Raw genomic sequence first — 18,143 nt, forward strand, 5'->3', positions numbered from 1 at the left:
TTAAATATTATATTATTATTCATTGTTCTAAGAGCCTCAACGTTGTCAAATAAGTCAAAATAAAGATAGTTCTATATTAGGTCAAAAAATTGACTTTTTCTTACAAAGAGTTAGACATCAACCCATATATGAATAAATAGATCCACGTATGACATATATCAGATTTATCCTTAAACATTTAAGTTTTTAGGATACATGATCATTCAATCATATTCCTTATCATCATCATATCAGAGTAGATCACTACGATCAATCCCTACCACATTCTGCAGTTGTGCAAGACCAAAGCAGCCGGTGCATTTATTCATGTCTATCACACTATATGAAGTAGTTCGTCCCATATACTTGCATCACAGGTCGTCACTAAGCTGCAGTCACAGCAATCTTCATCCCCGCCTGGCAGTGGCCCGCGAAGCTGCAGATGAAGTAGTTCGTCCCTTTACGCAGCCTGATGCGGTCGTTCCCGTTCTTGTACACCCTCGACCCCCTTGGCGTCGTGCACCTACTGTAGCCGGCGGCGTTCACCGCCACCACGTTGTGCGCCGTCGAGCTGTACTTGAACACTGAGTAGAACCACAACCCCCGCATGATCAGCGATGAACATGGTCTAAAGGTAGAGAAAGACAATTAACCAGCTAAGCTCACCGAGCACATCTCCAGCCCTGAAACGCTTGCCTTTGGGCCAGCCGACGGTGTTGAAGGTCCATCCCTTACTGTCCCCCACAGTGTACACGGCTGCTTCACCGATCTCGCAGAGAAGGAGAAGGCAAAGGAGTGCAATCCCGAGGGCCACGACGTGGCTCGCACTGCCCCTTCCCTGAGCCATGGCTGCTCAACTCCTTCCTGGCAACGAGAAGGCGATTGAAGTGGAGGGCCTGAGACGTGCCCTTCTTATAGGCAGGTGAGGCACCGAAGGGTTTGGGGCGACTCCAACTTTTGTTCTTGTGCTTTGTACTGGTGGCGTTGTTAAAATGCGCTCCACGACCCATTACGCCATGAAGTCCGCTGCTTTTGCGCCCACCAGGGAGGCGACGCTGGCTTCCTCGTGCTTCGTTCTTGGTGATAGTTTATGGATTCTTTGGAGGTGACGGCGCACAAAGCTGCGGTAGGCGTGGAATTTGCACACGCGAACGCAGGAAGTGGGTAAAGGAGACGGATATGGAGCAAAGATAATGCCATGCGGCACGATCTCAGAGCTTGGAATTCTCCATTTGGAAGAAGGTTCGAGTTGCTGACATGATTCATGAGTAAGGATGACACCGATCACCCTGTCTTCCCTTCCATCTCCAGAACAGAATTGTAAGACAGAGAGGCTGAGATCGACCGAGCATTGCTCCGCGACTCGTCCACGAACAATTGGGCCGGGCCGGTCCACTAATAGGCTCTCGGCTTGCCCGTCATCTCCTCGTCCAAAGCAACAAGTAGAGAGCAGTTGGGAGAGTGTGCGCTCTCCCAACCCATCCTTCCCGCCCACACACCATGCTCGCTTTGCATCTCCCAAGCCTTTCTTCTTCTTCTTCGATCAAAAGTCAACTCTAAGTCCCATTGCAAGAGATTTACGTCACCAAAATCCTCTCTTTCTGGCTCTCCTTCACAAAGTCAATGTTTTTCTGTGATGGGATTCGGTTCTGGATGCTGGGTGGTCGAAGTTGGGGGTGGTGGTAAGGCCGCCAGAGAAGCGGAGGCTTCTCGCTTTCACCCTCGTGAGCCCCTACTAGTTCTGGCCGTACAAGGACGCGCGGAAGGAGCTTGAGTCCATGATCGAGGAGAGCTTGTTCATTCATGGAAGCAACTCAGTGGCAGGAACATATGGTTGTTAGAGAGCAGTCACTGACACCGAAGCTTGAATCGCTTCGTCAATGGAAGGAGAACCTCCATGTTCCACTTCCCTGGGCTTGATTCGTCAGAACTCATCAAATCTTGTAGCCAAGGCCCAATTCTGGAGAACCAAGCAAACGACGTCTCTGCGAAGGAAACGTATCCAACATGTTCGACGCAATTCCTCCATTGGTCGTGATGTGTGCCACGACACACGTACCATTGGATGGCTGTTCTCGCTCTCCCATTCAAGGATGTCTGTTGACGGTCATTGTAGCATTGATTTCAGGGACAAACAAACACAATCCTTCCATTTTATCCATCGTTCTTCCTTTATTCTGTGAGGACATGTTTCTCTTGCTTTCCATGATGACAAATGGATGACTGCATCTATTCCCAGCAACAGTAGCTGCATGTATTGTACAAGAAAAAGTTCCCCGGTTACTGTTCATCAGCTCTCTTTTTGCCTGCTGAGTAGTTCTCCGTGCTCGGGTTGGGTCTTGCAGCAAATTCTCAACGGATGCTTTGGGTAAAGATTCGAGCATTTCCATCAACAACAGGTTGCTGGCTAAATGCCTTGGCATATGCTGTACAGGAAGAGGCAGGTTCATGAACTCAGCAAAGACTCAGAGCTCATGTTCATCTACAAATTCTACATCACTGGAAGCTGAATACTATATAGTTCGGAGGATTGATGATCTTCAAATTGCAGCAAGTAAACCCATTAAGAATCACTTTGCTATGGGTATGTATAGGTTCAATCAATAGCCCTACAAGGTATCCATCAGGTGCCACTCTCACAAGTACTCTATCCAGTCAAGGAGGTCAGATAGATGGCAATGGAGTCTATTCTGGAGGATTCTCTGTTCTTGGAATCCCTCATTTCATGGATGCAAATCGATTAAATATTTCACAGGATGGAAAAAGTTATCACTGTGTTTATCAAGTCAATCGAGGAAATCTGAGAATCAAATAGGTATTTATGCAAAAGGCATCTGAAACACTGCCTCCTTATGGGCATTTTGCTTTTCTCCCTCTCCTTTCCATATTTCCATGTCCCCTAAAGCTGGTGCAGCAGAAAAATTCCCATCTAACAGAGGGTGATGAAAAGATGCCTCAGGAGGCCCTGTAACAGTGCTGTTGATAATATTTTTTTATGAGTTTCTTAGGATAAGATTCGAATTCAGGAAGTCATTTAAGATTTTACCAGTTAAATTTAATCTTTTTGATCTCTGTAATTTTACATCAGTTAGGAATTTTAAGCTCAATAAAGCTGGAAAATCTAAAAGAAAAAAAATAAGAATATTCATCTGACAGTATAATATAATATATATGTATGAATAGGTAGATAAAAGCAAATCTTGTTAGGACTGAGGCGTCAGCAGCGGCCCACGCGAACACCCTCACCCACCACCTCCTCGGCTGGCTTCAATCAGCGCCTCCTCCCATGTCGTCTTCCTTCTTTTGAGTTTTAGTGGCTACAAAAAATCGGAACATTAGCCAGAAATCATATAATTGAATAAGAACGAGTGTTAGATTTAGAGAGTATTATAAGCCAGTAAAGAGCAAAAGCCTGAGGACTCCCAACGCCACCCATCGCCTCCCCCCACGAGCTCCTCAGATCCTCAAAGAGGGAGGCAACTGGGAACAGCAAGTGCGAGGTGGAAAGGAACGAGAGAAAGTCCAAAGCAAAAAGTAGCCAGTTTGGGAGAAAGGGTCAATAAAGAAAGAGGCAGTCCATGCTCGGAGACCGGGCAGTGAGAGAGAGAGAGAGAAAGGAAGAGGAAGAGGCTGCTCTCTCCCTCCCAAGCGCGCTACTCTCGAGAAGCGCTCTCTCTCTCTCTCTCTCTCTTTATCTCTGCTGTTGCTCCTGTTGCTAATCCTCGGCTCCACAAATCAAAGCAAAAACACATGCTTCTTGATGCCATGAACTCTTAGGACGCCACCTTATCTCCTTGTTTCCTTCCTCTCCTCGTAATCCTCCTCTTGTATTCTTGGCACCCCAAGCAAGCAGATAGAAGAAGAAGAAGAAGAGGAGGAGAAGAAGAAAGGAGGACGAGATGATTACGGGTGCAGACTTCTACCATGTGATGACGGCGGTGGTGCCGCTGTACGTGGCGATGATACTGGCGTATGGGTCGGTGAAGTGGTGGAAGATCTTCACGCCGGACCAGTGCTCCGGGATCAACCGCTTCGTGGCGCTCTTCGCGGTGCCGCTCCTCTCCTTCCACTTCATCTCCACTAACAACCCATACGAGATGAACATGCGGTTCATCGCCGCGGACACGCTGCAGAAGCTGATGGTGCTCGCCATGCTCGCCGCCTGGAACAGGCTCAGCCGCCGTGGCTCCCTCGAGTGGACCATCACCATCTTCTCCCTGTCCACGTTGCCCAACACCCTCGTCATGGGCATCCCGCTGCTTAAGGGCATGTACGGCAGCTACTCCGGCAGCCTTATGGTCCAGATCGTGGTGCTGCAGTGCATCATCTGGTACACGCTCATGCTGTTCCTGTTCGAGTACCGCGCCGCTCGGATCCTGATCACGGAGCAGTTCCCGGACACTGCCGGCGCCATCGCGTCCATCACCGTGGATTCCGACGTCACGTCGCTCGATGGGCACGGCGACATGCTGGAGACGGAGGCCGAAGTCAAGGAGGACGGCAAGCTCCACGTCACGGTGCGGCGGTCGAACGCGTCGCGGTCGGACTTGTACTCGCGGCGGTCCATGGGGTTCTCCGCCACCACCCCCCGTCCCTCCAACCTCACCAACGCCGAGATCTACTCGCTGCAGTCGTCGAGGAACCCCACGCCCCGGGGTTCCAGCTTCAACCACACTGACTTCTACTCTATGGTCGGGCGGAGCTCCAACTTCGGCGCCGCCGACGTCTATGGGACGAAAGGCGCCACCACGCCGCGGCCCTCCAACTACGAGGAGGAGCATGGAGTGGCCAATGCCACCGCAACGGCCACCGCCGGCAATGCGGTTGCCAAGTCCAAGATCAGTTACCAATTGCCGGCGACGGCGAGTACGCCGCACTACCCAGCACCGAATCCCTCAGTGTTCACCCCGACGGCGCCTACCGCTCCCAAGGGGACGGCGGCGGAGGTGGCGACGGGGTCCAAAAAGGCCAACGGGCAAGCACCCGTGTTCAAGGCGGAGGATGGTGGGACTAAGGATCTTCACATGTTCGTGTGGAGCTCAAGCGCTTCACCGGTCTCCGACGTGTTCGTCGGCAGTAATAACCACCACCACGAGTACGGCTTTCCGTCCGTCGTTCCTTCGGCTCTTAAAGAAGTCCGAGTGGCCGTTTCGCCTGGCAGAAGTATTCCATCAACCCAAGTTCTGACTAACTTCTTCAGATTATAGCCATTACTGAGCTGTGAATTTGGTTTGACGGCATCAGTGGAGGGGCGGAAGGAGAACCCGGCGGACTGCTTGGAGAGGGACGACTTCAGCTTCGGAAACAAAGGAGACGGCTGCGGGCACGACGCCGTCGACGACAAGGTCCAGGGACCAGCCAAGGCCGGGCTCACGCGGGTGACGACGATGCCACCGACGAGCGTCATGACGAGGCTCATCCTGATCATGGTGTGGAGGAAGCTGATCCGCAACCCCAACACCTACTCCAGCCTCATCGGCGTCGTCTGGTCTCTCATCTCCTTCAAGTAAAATCCCATATCACACCCCCATACTACAGAGTTGACGTATCTACAGTAGCAAGCAGCAGTCCTGCTCGCTTCCTTCCTTTTCTTAACCCTATTTATTTGGTCCTGTAGATGGCAAGTTAACATGCCCGACATTGTCTCGGGCTCCATCTCCATCTTGTCGGACGCAGGCCTCGGAATGGCCATGTTCAGCCTGGGTCAGTAACCACTGCGACCTTTCCCATTCCCTTCATGTGGCAGAAAAGACACGTTAGCGCGAATTGTTCTTCCCCTGGCATGCTCGCGAGCCGTTCGACGTTATCTTTTTGCGCTACTTTGCTACCGAGAACTGTCTCCTGATGGGCTTTCTTTTGGTCAGGGCTGTTCATGGCGCTGCAGCCGAGGATCATAGCATGTGGGAATTCGGTGGCAGCTTTTGCCATGGCCGTGAGATTCCTAACAGGCCCAGCTGTCATGGCCGCCGCCTCCATTTCCGTGGGTCTCCGCGGCGTCCTCCTCCGCATCGCCATCGTGCAGGTATCATCCTCCCCTCTCCCGTTCCATCTTCACCGGTCTTTGCCCTCTGACACCACGGTGGCCTCACTCACTCTTCTTTTTTCTTTCTTTACGGTGGCGATGGCCTGGACTCCCGGCAGGCGTCACTCCCGCAAGGTATCGTCCCTTTCGTGTTTGCGAAGGAGTACAATTTGCATCCCGATATCCTCAGTACAGCGTGAGTACAGAGCTCTGCAAACATTCTCTCCTGCTCTCTGCCATACATACACTCTACCGCGTGCTTGATCGGTGTTCAACTTGCCACAGGGTGATATTTGGGATGCTGATTGCGCTGCCAATCACGCTGGTGTACTACATCTTACTGGGGCTCTGATCTGCAGAGTGGGTAATCTTTCTTACTACAGGAATTGGCAGCAAAAGGCAAGAGAAGATTAACGAAGCAACCCAAAATCTAACTCCGAATCGGACCAGATGCGATTCTTCTTTCTTTGGAGATATGATGATGTCACAAAATGATGTGCTATTTCAATCTGAGCTGCTCTTTCTGTTCTCTTGTTCTGTACTCGCCTTAGTTTTCGTTCCGAATACCTGTCAATTACAGAGGAAGGGTTAAAAGAAAGAGACAGACAGCGCATCATTTCCTTCCACGTACGTAATCAGTGTGTGTCCGGAATAGAGTTTTAGGTGTTCCTTCGAATGAACGTAGCCAAGTCAAACCTCCCATGATAAGCTACGGAAGGAGAGGAGAGAGGATGAGGTCTCTGCTGGGACAATGGTGGTTCAGAACAAAAGGTGATGTGGAGCTAAAAAGAGTGGAGGAGAAGGTCTTGTACGCCTGAGTGATGGATTTGACGGCGACTCCTTCCACATATTCTGCGACAGCCTTCATCTTGGGTCGCAATCGATCCATGGGAAAAGGACTGCTGCTTCTCGCTGCCCTTCTTTTCAGGTAGCTAAGCTTTCCACCTTCGGGTAAGATCAGTAGTGTTCTTCTACGGAAATCAAGGGCCATGGAAAGGCGTGGACGGCAACCGGAGGTGGTGGGCCTTTCCGGTGGATGAAGCATTGCTTCACCATTAAACTCGCACTTTTGCACCGATGAATCCTTCGTAGCACCTGAACGACAGATTGCGTTTCCTCTCGTCGCGAGTTATCCGTGATTTGCCGTGCTCTCCTCTGGCAAAAGAGAAGTGTTCTCTACGGGCATTTCGTCGAACACATGCACTCGATCCAATCCTCACTGAAATAAGGGAATACATGAACATATTTTTCTAGATTTTTAGCAAATACTGTTGAATAAATAGGATATTTAGTGAAATAAATATAAAGGGCTAATTATATTATCCATTGTATTTATCTATTTTTAATATTCCGATCCTTATATTTTTAAAAGTTATATTGAGATTTCTATATACACTAAACTGAAACATCTATTGCTCCAACAGAAAGAAATAGAATTATTTCTTTAATCATGTTTGAAGATCTCAATATATTTATTTTTATAAATATAAGGATCGAAATGTTAAAGATAATTAATTATAAAAATAATTTATAATTAGTCTGAACATAAAAAGTTAAACAGAAAGAAATAGATTCTCTCATAAATGCAACAAGAATAAGAAAAGTGGAGACTTAAGATTTTTATTTATTTTTTATTTTTTTTAAAATGAATAGAGTTGGAAAAAACTTGAAATAGAACATTTTCATTTAAACTAATACTATGTAACATTAATTATCAATTTTCTTGTGTTTAAAGCAATATATATATACATACATATATATATATATACATACATATATATACATACATACATATATATATACATACATATATATACATACATACATATATATATACACACATATATATATATACATATATATATATATATACATATACACACACACACACACACACACACACATATATATATATATATTCAAAACTCACAATACAGTGGATAACCAATTTCCTTTCTCTAAGTAAATATTTAAAGTAATAATTAATTATGGAGAAAGGAAAGCTTTGCATGATAATATAAAACAAGTAAAATCTATTCTCATTTTATCTGTCAACTGTACTATGAACTAATATATTTGGTGCCAATTTGTGGTTCAAATATAAGTCGAGGAAATGAAGTGACACCTCATTAAATGATATCCACCTCATAATTGCTCTTGAGAAAAGACTATGTTGCTTGGATGCAGTGTCCACATAAGCTGGAATTCCACATTAAAAGCAATGTCCAACTCATCACAAATAGGGTGTGCTTTGTGGCTTGCTGAGACAAAGTTCTAATTTTCATTCAAAATAATACAATTGAAAGTTTCATATACAATTTTGGAATAAACTTGGATTATATGAACATGGTTTTTTAATATATAATAATACATATTAAATTATTGATCATTATCATTCCATTCAAATGCTTTAAGTAAATAAATAAGGGATTGTGTATCTATCTATCTATCTATCTGTGAAGACTCTTCAATCAATTGGATTCTGTGTGGGTCAATCCCTTAGGAATTTTGTTGATCTCTGCCTCTCTACCTCATCATCTCATCATTAGAAATGTTGTCCACCTTCACCCCAATCTTTGCTTACACTGTGGAGAAGCTACTTGGCACCACATAACCACTAAAGCCAATCATTGAGACAACCAATTAGTAGAGCATGTGTTGTTGCAAGAGCTTCACTTCCAACCTCCTCTATCTTCAATCATGTTGGAAATGGTGGTCTCCCTAAATCAAATTGCTGTTAGTGTTCTTAGGATGGGTGCTGAAGGTGATTTCAGATATTGATAGGGCCATGTCCATGTCTCTTTTCATTTGGCTGATGTGGATATTAATAAGATTAAGATTATACAATGTATACCAATTGAGAAATCTTTTATTTGCACACTCATCCCAAATGCCATCTTTTTCTTGGCTTTCTAAAAAAAAAAAAGAATTGAGCAATATATTACTATCACAAAAAAAATAAAAAAAATTCATCGCATCATATAAACACTCATAATTAGATGTGCAACAATGCACTAATCAATTCGAATATCTGAATAGACATCATTATAATCTTTTTTTAATTATGTTAATTTTTATGTGACAATTCAATTATATAGCATTCACATAATAGTGGATATCAGTTGTTGGTCATATCTCAAAAATGTTGTGAATTTGAATCCAATGATAAAAAGAAAAAAAAAAAAAAAAAGGAAAACTCAGCTACAAATAATATAAAATTAAAATGAAATAACCAAAAGAAATTTTATTAGTTGGTAAATGGGTTTAGTACATCACTATGGAAATAACAAAAAATATAATATTTTATAACTAAATCTTATACGAAGTTTGACTTTTATTTATCTAATCAGAGGAGTAATTATCTCTCAATATTCTTGCTTGTGAAGCACAATTAAACCAACTTTGGATGAAGAACAGGCAAAAGAGAGTTCAAAGATAGGAGAACAGGATAAGGGACAACAGCAACAGCACAAAAGCAAGAGGAGAGAGAGCGGTGGGGTACCGCTGCCCCTCCCACGGCCGACCAGACACCGGCAAGTGGCGGACATCGCCCGCACCTAAAACAGCGACTCCTCGTCGGCGTCTCCACGCAATTATAACAACTGGTACGACTCCCACCACCACCGGTGTCCCACCGCCACAATAACCTTCACCAAACCACGACGCCATCGCCATGGACCACCTCTCTCTCTCTCTCTCTCCCCTTCCATTTCTTTCCCGCAAACTTCTGTGCAACGTCTCCGATGTCGACCAACGTGCTGTTGCCTCTCTTCTTTATGGCATTATCATAGCTCCGTCTCCCATGGCGGGGCGAGGCGATGGCCGCCGGCTCGGAGCCCACGTGGGCGGGGGCGGCCCACTGCGTGCATGCATGCATTTATGCACCTCGTGACCCATCGACGACGCCATGGAAGCTCTTGGAAAGGTAGCTGGATCCATGTGTCTTGTGGTTGGTGGCAGTACTTTCAGGGCTTGACATGGCCACAGCCTAGCTTTGGCTGATGGGATTCATCGATGCTTCTTCTGTTCGACGTAATGACGCTGTGTAATGGGACCGGGTAGGGGATTTGGTCCGGCATGGCCACGAGAGAGGCTCGATGGGCGGTAGTACCAGCGGAGTCTGGGGGGGGGGGGGGGGGGGGGGGGGGATAAAGCTACTGAAGCTAGTGAGGTCTCTGTGAAGGGTGGTGGGGGATGTTGATGGATGGGTTCCTCCTGTCGACCAATTCAGGCACGCAATGTAGCACAGCATTAAAGGGTCATCAATGAACAGTCACTTCCTCCTCACATACGGGATGCTACCAATTGGCACTTTGAGGCATTCCTTCACTCCAACGTCTCAGGCACGAAGGGAGAAAGCAGCACAAGTAAATGACATTATCTTTTGGGTTCTTTAATACATAAGCAATTTGGCCGTTCTAAGTTAAATCAGTTAATGCCTTAGTAAGGATTAAGGTCGTTTAAACTGAATCCATCTGATGGCGATGATATATATATATATATATATATATATATATATATATATATATATATATATATATATATATATATATATATATATATATGGTGGGTATGAATAGAAGACTGATTGCGGATCCTTGGGCTGGTTGTAGGCCAGCTTATGGGCCGGGCTTGGGCTGAGAATTGGGTTTATGAGACTTGGTTGGGCCTATCTCAATTATAATTTTTTTTTCCTAGAATAAATAGAGTATCAAATCACCTGATTGAAACGCAACAATAAAGAATTTATCTTTGTTGTTTATGATTCTTTGTTAGTGTATGTTGGGATTGAATCAGATTTCCTACAATATCATCTGAATTAAATGAATTTTTATTTATTTTCATCATATTAGAATGGTAACTAAAAGAATATTTAATAGCTTAGTAACTTCAGGTACTATAAGCAAAATAAATTCTATTTTTCATTTATTTTTTGTTTTTGCTTAGAGGAAATTACTGTATTGTTCACTCTAGTGGTGTTGTCTTGTTCATGGAATAAGATGTTAGGAGCTGTAATTCCTGATACAATGTCTGAGGACCCAACCTATCAAAAAGCCAAAAGTTGATCCAACCCATCATGCATCATATATGTGTTGGGCTGATGGCCCATATTCAGCCCATGTGGGCTTTATCAGCCCACAGCTCACACCCCCTCTTAATCTAACCCTAATTAAGATTAGGGGGGTGTGGTGGCTGCGTTTTAGAGACAGATTAAAGCTATAAAAAGGTAACAACGAGGCAGATCTTTGGAGCCACGAGATTCCAAAGAGAAGAAGGAGAACAAGGCAGAAAAGGAAGAGAAAGAAAGGAAAGAAGACAAGGACAACGCAGAGAGACTGTTCACAATCATCTAGCAGTGTTTTCATCTCAGGTTAGATCAAATATACAGTAGTCTCTTGCTGTGATTACTTGGGAGGTTTTAGATATTGTGGGCAGTAACGTGATCCTTGTATCCCAGTTATTCTCTTGTGGTTGTTGCTTGGGTTTTGGGCAAGAGATTAAGATTTGTATATTCATTATTCTCATAGTGAATTATCTCTAGTTTGCCCCGTGGTTTTTACCCTTCACATTGAAGGGGTTTTCCACGTATATCTTGGTGTTCTGTTTGATTGTGTTTCCATTTTATTCCGCTGCGTATTTTGGTCTTCTAGTATTTGTTCCTATACAAAGGTTATTCCTGTCTATATCCCCATCAACTGGTATCAGAGTGGGGTTTTGGTGATTTAATTTTTGTATTTGAATATGGAGGCCAGTAATATTTCTCGCATGATTAGTTTGAATGGAAATAATTGGATGATATGGAAACCAAGAATGGAAGATCTCTTGTATTGCAAAGATTTGTATGGACCTTTGCAAGGGGATAGTGCAAAACCTACAACTATGATAGATGATGAGTGGAAGAGGTTAGATCGAAAAATAATTGGATTTATTAGACAGTGGCTTGATGATAGTGTATTTCACCATGTTTCTACTGAAATTTCTGCATATTCTCTTTGGAAAATATTGGAAAGTCTCTATGAAAGAAAAACAGCTGGCAACAAAGCTTTTTTGATCAGAAAACTTGTGAACCTAAAATATAGAGAGGGTGCTTCTATTGCTGAGCATTTGAATGAAATGCAGAGTATTACTAACCAGTTATCCTCTATGAGAATGTCTCTTGATGATGAGTTGCAGGCATTGTTACTTCTCAGTTCATTACCAGAAAGTTGGGAGACACTGGTGGTTTCCCTTAGTAATTCTGCGCCAGATGGTATTGTCACTATGAGTCAAGTAACAAGCAGTTTGTTGAATGAGGAGTTGAGAAGAAAGAGTTCGGCAACATCTCAGAATGATTCACAGGCACTTATCTCAGAGAACAGAGGAAGGTCAAAGTCTAGAAGCAGTTCACGTATGGGTAGGAGCAAGTCAAGATCAAGAAAAGATATTGTTTGCTATAACTGTGGTGAGAAAGGACATTACAAGAACCAATGTAAGCAACCTAAGAAGAACAAGAAAAAGGGAAAAGAAGTGGAGTCTACAGAGTCAAAGGATAATACTACAGCTACAGTGCAGGGTGGTGATTATTTGATTTTGTCTCCTTCTGATGATATTTTTTCTTGTGTGTGTCAGGATCTTGAGTGGGTGATTGACACAGGTGCTTCTTATCATGCTACACCACGGAGGGAGTTTTTTGCTACATACAGGTCTGGAAACTTTGGTGTTGTCAAGATGGGCAACTATGGCACAGCAGACATCATTGGCATGGGTGATATCCATTTAAAGACCAACCTTGGCTGTAAGTTGGTACTTAAGGATGTGAGGCATGTGGTTGACTTGAGGCTAAATTTAATTTCAGTTGGAAGACTAGATGATGAAGAGTATGAAAGCAGATTTCACAGAGGGCAATGGAAGCTCAATAAGGGTTCTCTTGTTATAGCTAATGGAAAGAAATGTCACACTTTGTACAGGTTGCAGGCTAAAGCTTATGGTGAGCAGTTAAATGCTATAGAGAAAGACTTCAGTATGGAGTTGTGGCATAGGCGATTGGGACACATGAGCGAGAAGGGGCTGCAAGCTCTTTCCAAGAGAGAGGTATTACCAGATCTCAAAGGTATACATCTGAACCCTTGTATTGATTGTTTGGCTGGTAAACAACATAGAGTTTCATTTGCTAGTACTGCTTTGTCTAGAAAAATGCATGCCTTAGACCGTGTTTATACAGATGTATGTGGTCCTTTGAGGACAAAAACTCCTGGTGGATCTGTTGATGTTCTTGGTATAAGTGGTGCACTTTATTTTGTCACTTTTATAGATGATTTTTCCAGGAAAGTTTGGGCTTATGCTTTGAAGACCAAAGATCAGGTTATTAATGTCTTCAAAGAGTTTCATGCCAGGGTTGAAAGGGAGACAGAAAGGAAATTGAAATGCATAAGATCAGATAATGGTGGTGAGTATATGGGATTGTTTAATGACTATTGCAGGTCGCATGGGATCCAACATGAGATGACAGTTCCTGGTACACCTCAGCATAATGCAATTGCAGAGAGGATGAACCGCACCATCATGGAAAAGATCAGATGTATGCTTTCACAGGCCAAGCTACCCAAAAGGTTTTGGGATGAGGCTTTGAGGACTGCAGTTGATGTGATCAACTTATCACCATGTACAGTCCTAGATGGTGATGTTGCAGAGCATGTATGGTCAGGGAAAGATGTTTCCTACAGGCATTTGAGAGTGTTTGGTTGTCGTGCATTTGCACATGTTCCAGATAATGAGAGGTCCAAGCTAGATGGTAAGTCTAAAGAATGTATTTTTCTTGGTTACTCACATGATCAGTTTGGTTACAGGCTTTGGGATCCAGAAAAGCAGAAGGTGTTCAGGAGTAGAGATGTGGTCTTCTTTGAGGATCAAACCTTTGAGGATTTGAAGAAGAAGGCACCAGCCAAGACTTCTGTAGAAGGATTAGCAGATTGTGACCCAGTTATTCCTCCAGTATATCAGGGTGATGGGGGAGATGTGCAGGAAAATAGTGTAGAGCCTGATATTGATTTACCTGCAGGACATGTTGAGCAAGAAGAAGTAGGAGAGCAAGTTCCCGCAGAACCTCAATTGAGAAGATCTTCTAGACAACGTCAACCTTCCAGAAGATACTCTACAGATGAGTATGTGATGCTTACTGATGCAGGTGAACCAGAGAGTTACCAGGAAGCAGTTGAGAGTGAGCAGAAAGAGAAGTGGTTAGTTGCTATGCAGGAAGAGATGGATGCTCTTCAGAAGAACCACACTTATGATTTGGTGCTGCTACCAAATGGAATGAAGGCCTTGAAGAACAAGTGGGTTTTTAGGTTGAAGACTCAAGAATATTGTTCTCAACCAAAGTACAAAGCTAGATTGGTTGTGAAAGGCTTTGGTCAAATGAAAGGTATTGACTTTGAAGAGATATTTTCTCCTGTTGTTAAAATGTCTTCTATTCGTGTTGCTCTTGGTATTGCTGCTAGCCAGGACTTGGAGGTTGAGCAGTTAGATGTGAAGACAGCTTTCCTTCATGGTGATTTGGAAAAGGAAATTTATATGGAGCAACCAGAAGGCTTCAAAGTCAAAGGTAAAGATAATTTTGTCTGCAAGTTGAAGAAGAGCTTGTATGGGCTAAAGCAAGCTCCAAGATAGTGGTACAGAAAGTTTGATTCATTTATGACAGAAAATGGATACAAAAGAACGGCTTCAGATCATTGTGTGTACATCAAATGGTTTGGTGAGAATTTTATTATTCTCTTACTTTATGTTGATGACATGCTTATTCTTGGAAAAGATATGTCTAAAATTGACAGGTTGAAGAAGGAACTGAGTGAGTCTTTTGCAATGAAGGACATGGGGCCAGCAAAGCAAATACTAGGCATACAGATTTCTCGTGACAGGAAAAACAAGAAGATTTGGTTGTCACAGGAGAAATACATCGAGAAGGTATTGGAAAGATTTAGTATGAGCAATGCTAAGCCAGTTGGTTCTCCTCTTGCAGGTCACTTCAAGTTGTGCTCAGAACAGAGTCCGTCAAGTGATGAGGAGAAGGAGAAAATGCAAAAGGTTCCTTATGCTTCAGCAGTTGGAAGTTTAATGTATGCAATGGTATGTACGAGGCCGGATATCGCATATGCAGTGGGTGTTACTAGCAGATTTCTTGCAAATCCAAGCAAAGAGCACTGGGCAGCAGTGAAGTGGATTTTTAGAGATCTCAGAGGGAGCTCTAAGGTTTGTTTAAGCTTTGGAGGTGGACCACCCGCGTTAACAGGTTACACAGATGCAGATATGGCAAGAGATATAGATACGAGGAAGTCTACTTCAGGTTATGTACTTACTTTTGCAGGGGGAGCTGTGTCATGGCAATCCAGGTTACAAAGGTGTATTGCTCTCTCCACCATAGAAGCAGAATATATTGCTGCTACAGAGGTATGCAAAGAAATGTTATGGATGAAAGAATTCTTACAAGAATTGGGGCTGAAATAGAAAAATTATGTGGTGCATTGTGACAGCCAGAGTGCCATCCATTTGTGTAAGATCCCAATGTTTCATTCCAAGTCAAAGCATATAGATGTCAGATACCACTGGATTCGAAATGTATTTGAAGAGAAGCAGTTGCAGCTTCAGAAAATTCATACAGATGACAACGGAGTAGACATGTTGACGAAGACCTTAACAAAAGAAAGACAGGAGATATGTCGACAGTTGGTCGGTATGGCTTCACATTGAGGAGTCATGGGACAGCCTCCCTTATGGGCTGAAGGGGGAGGTTGTTGGGCTGATGGCCCATATTCAGCCCATGTGGGCTTTATCAGCCCACAGCTCACACCCCCTCTTAACCTAACCCTAATTAAGATTAGGGGGGTGTGGTGGCTGCGTTTTAGAGGCAGATTAAAGCTATAAAAAGGCAACAACGAGGCAGATCTTTGGAGCCACGAGATTCCAAAGAGAAGAAGGAGAACAAGGCAGAAAAGGAAGAGAAAGAAAGGGAAGAAGACAAGGACAACGCAGAGAGACTGTTCACAATCATCTAGTAGTGTTCTCATCTCAGGTTAGATCAAATATACAGTAGTCTCTTGCTGTGATTACTTGGGAGGTTTTAGATATTGTGGGCAGTAACGTGATCCTTGTATCCCAGTTATTCTCTTGTGGTTGTTGCTTGGGTTTTGGGCAAGAGATTGAGATTTGTATATTCATTATTCTCATAGTGAATTATCTCTAGTTTGCCCCGTGGTTTTTACCCTTCACATTGAAGGGGTTTTCCACGTATATCTTGGTGTTCTGTTTGATTGTGTTTCCATTTTATTCCGTTACGTATTTTGATTTTCTAGTATTTATTCCTATACAAAGATTATTCCTGTCTATAACCCATCAATATGTATATATAATTCATCCAAAAAGGATAACATTTGGTTGTATAGGAAAAGCAACATGTACTGGGAGCATTTCTGTCCTGTTTGTCAGCATGAAGCCTCTTCTTTGCAGTGAAAAGTACTTCGAGTTGCGTGTCTTTCAAGGTCAAAATGATGGTCTTCATAACCTGCCCTGCTGTCACAAAGCATACCAGGTGATGAAGACTCAGATTTCAGGGCCCATCTCGGATGTCAATCTTGCAAAGTTTATGACAATCAACATAACATTTAGATCTACATCCGCCTCCACTAATATTCATTCATAGTTTTGCTTAGATTTTATGGTGTTAAGGATGGATTCTAATGTAGTGACATTGTTGCAGAAAGAGCTTTTCCTGGGTCACAGGCACGGAACAGCACAAAATCCTGGCAGACAAGGCGACACCCATGCCGAGAGAATCTGTGCAAAAGCCAGCAGTAATCTGTACGGCTCACATGGCCTTCTCTTTCCACTGTTACCATCAGAAGACCTCTCTTCTTTCCTCCGCTTTGTACAGCTCCTCATCACTCTGTTGTTTACGGAGTTACACAGGATACCTGTAACCCCACCATCATTACTTCCCTCTCTTTCTGCTGCTCTAACTGATCTCTCTGACAGCACTCGTCCTCGGTAGCTGCCACTTCGTCGTATGGTATGCCCTGTTTCCTTCTCTGCTCTCACGCCTCACACACTGTAGTAAGAAGAGTAGGAGCTGCTTGAACGCCACCAGCCTCAGTAGCCATGGATTCCAGGCTCCCAAGCCTCTCTTTCCTAGTGCTCCTCTCGTTGGCTCTCGTCAATGCCGGTCCGTCCTCGGCCACCACGATGGCTTTCTACAACAAGTGCAGGGAGACGGTGTGGCCAGGTGTCCAGCCCAGCGCCGGTAAGGCCGTGCTGGCCCGTGGGGGCTTCCGGCTCCTTCCTAACCAGGCCTACTCCCTCCGCCTGCCCATGGGGTGGTCCGGCCGCGTCTGGGGCCGCCAGGGCTGCGCCTTCGACCCGGCCACCGGCCGCGGCCGATGCGAGACAGGCGACTGCGACGGTGCGCTCTACTGCAAAGGCGTCGGGGGCGCTCCGCCGGCCACCTTGGCAGAGATCACCCTCGGGCAGGGCCGGAAGCAGGACTTCTACGATGTGAGCCTGGTGGACGGCTACAACCTGGGCATGTCGATGACGCCGTTCCGGGGGAGCGGCATGTGCGGGCGCGCCGGCTGCGTCAGAGACCTCAACGAGGTGTGCCCGGCGGGACTGGCCGTGCGCGCCGGCCACAGCAACCGAGTGGTCGCGTGCAAGAGCGCCTGCTCCGCCTTCGGCTCCCCCCGGTACTGCTGCACCGGCAGCTTCGGGAACCCGCAGCAATGCAAGCCGACGGCATACTCGAGGCTGTTCAAGGCGGCGTGCCCGCGGGCCTACTCCTACGCCTACGACGATCCCACCAGCATTTTCACCTGCATCGGCGCCAGCTACCTTATCACCTTCTGCCCTCAACACTAAACCTCCCTGTCTACTTCCGCTGCTCCTCCACTCTTCTTCCTAGTAAAGGTCGTTTGGATCATTCCACCAGTAGAATACCGGTACTGCACCCTGCTACAACATATACCGCTGGTAGGCATTGCTTGTTTGGTTTGCACGTCTTTCTACTCCACCGCTATGAAGGTTCTTGTTTTGTGAGGGCTTGAGGTCACGGATCTTGTGGTGTCTTGTCGCTTGGTTTGCTTGCTACTGAGTTCTTGCTAATATATCTAAAATCGCAATT

The 18,143-nt window shown here is 44.9% G+C and overlaps 3 protein-coding genes across 3 annotated transcripts; 2 read left to right on the forward strand and 1 right to left on the reverse strand.

The window, feature by feature from the left end:
• Nucleotides 1-94: 94 nt before the first annotated feature.
• LOC103995246 (basic blue protein) lies at nt 95-902 on the reverse strand. Its single transcript, XM_009415793.3, has 2 exons — nt 646-902; nt 95-563 (listed from the first exon to the last, which is right to left on the reverse strand). Exons 1-2 carry the CDS (start codon nt 824-826, stop codon nt 364-366), a joined length of 381 nt encoding a protein of 126 aa, XP_009414068.2. The 5' UTR covers nt 827-902; the 3' UTR covers nt 95-363.
• Nucleotides 903-3,381: 2,479 nt separating this feature from the next.
• Nucleotides 3,382-6,530, forward strand: LOC135619747 (probable auxin efflux carrier component 1c). The gene is made up of 6 exons (XM_065122034.1): nt 3,382-5,142; nt 5,224-5,485; nt 5,597-5,682; nt 5,844-6,001; nt 6,121-6,197; nt 6,287-6,530. Exons 1-6 carry the CDS (start codon nt 3,879-3,881, stop codon nt 6,351-6,353), a joined length of 1,914 nt encoding a protein of 637 aa, XP_064978106.1. The 5' UTR covers nt 3,382-3,878; the 3' UTR covers nt 6,354-6,530.
• Nucleotides 6,531-16,847: 10,317 nt separating this feature from the next.
• LOC135618265 (thaumatin-like protein) lies at nt 16,848-18,143 on the forward strand. The gene has a single exon (XM_065119138.1). The coding sequence runs from the start codon at nt 17,129-17,131 to the stop codon at nt 17,879-17,881; it is 753 nt and encodes a 250-aa protein (XP_064975210.1). The 5' UTR covers nt 16,848-17,128; the 3' UTR covers nt 17,882-18,143.

The sequence above is a fragment of the Musa acuminata genome, chromosome BXJ2-8 (genome assembly GCF_036884655.1).
Source record: "Musa acuminata AAA Group cultivar baxijiao chromosome BXJ2-8, Cavendish_Baxijiao_AAA, whole genome shotgun sequence".
Classification (NCBI taxonomy): Eukaryota; Viridiplantae; Streptophyta; class Magnoliopsida; order Zingiberales; family Musaceae; genus Musa; species Musa acuminata.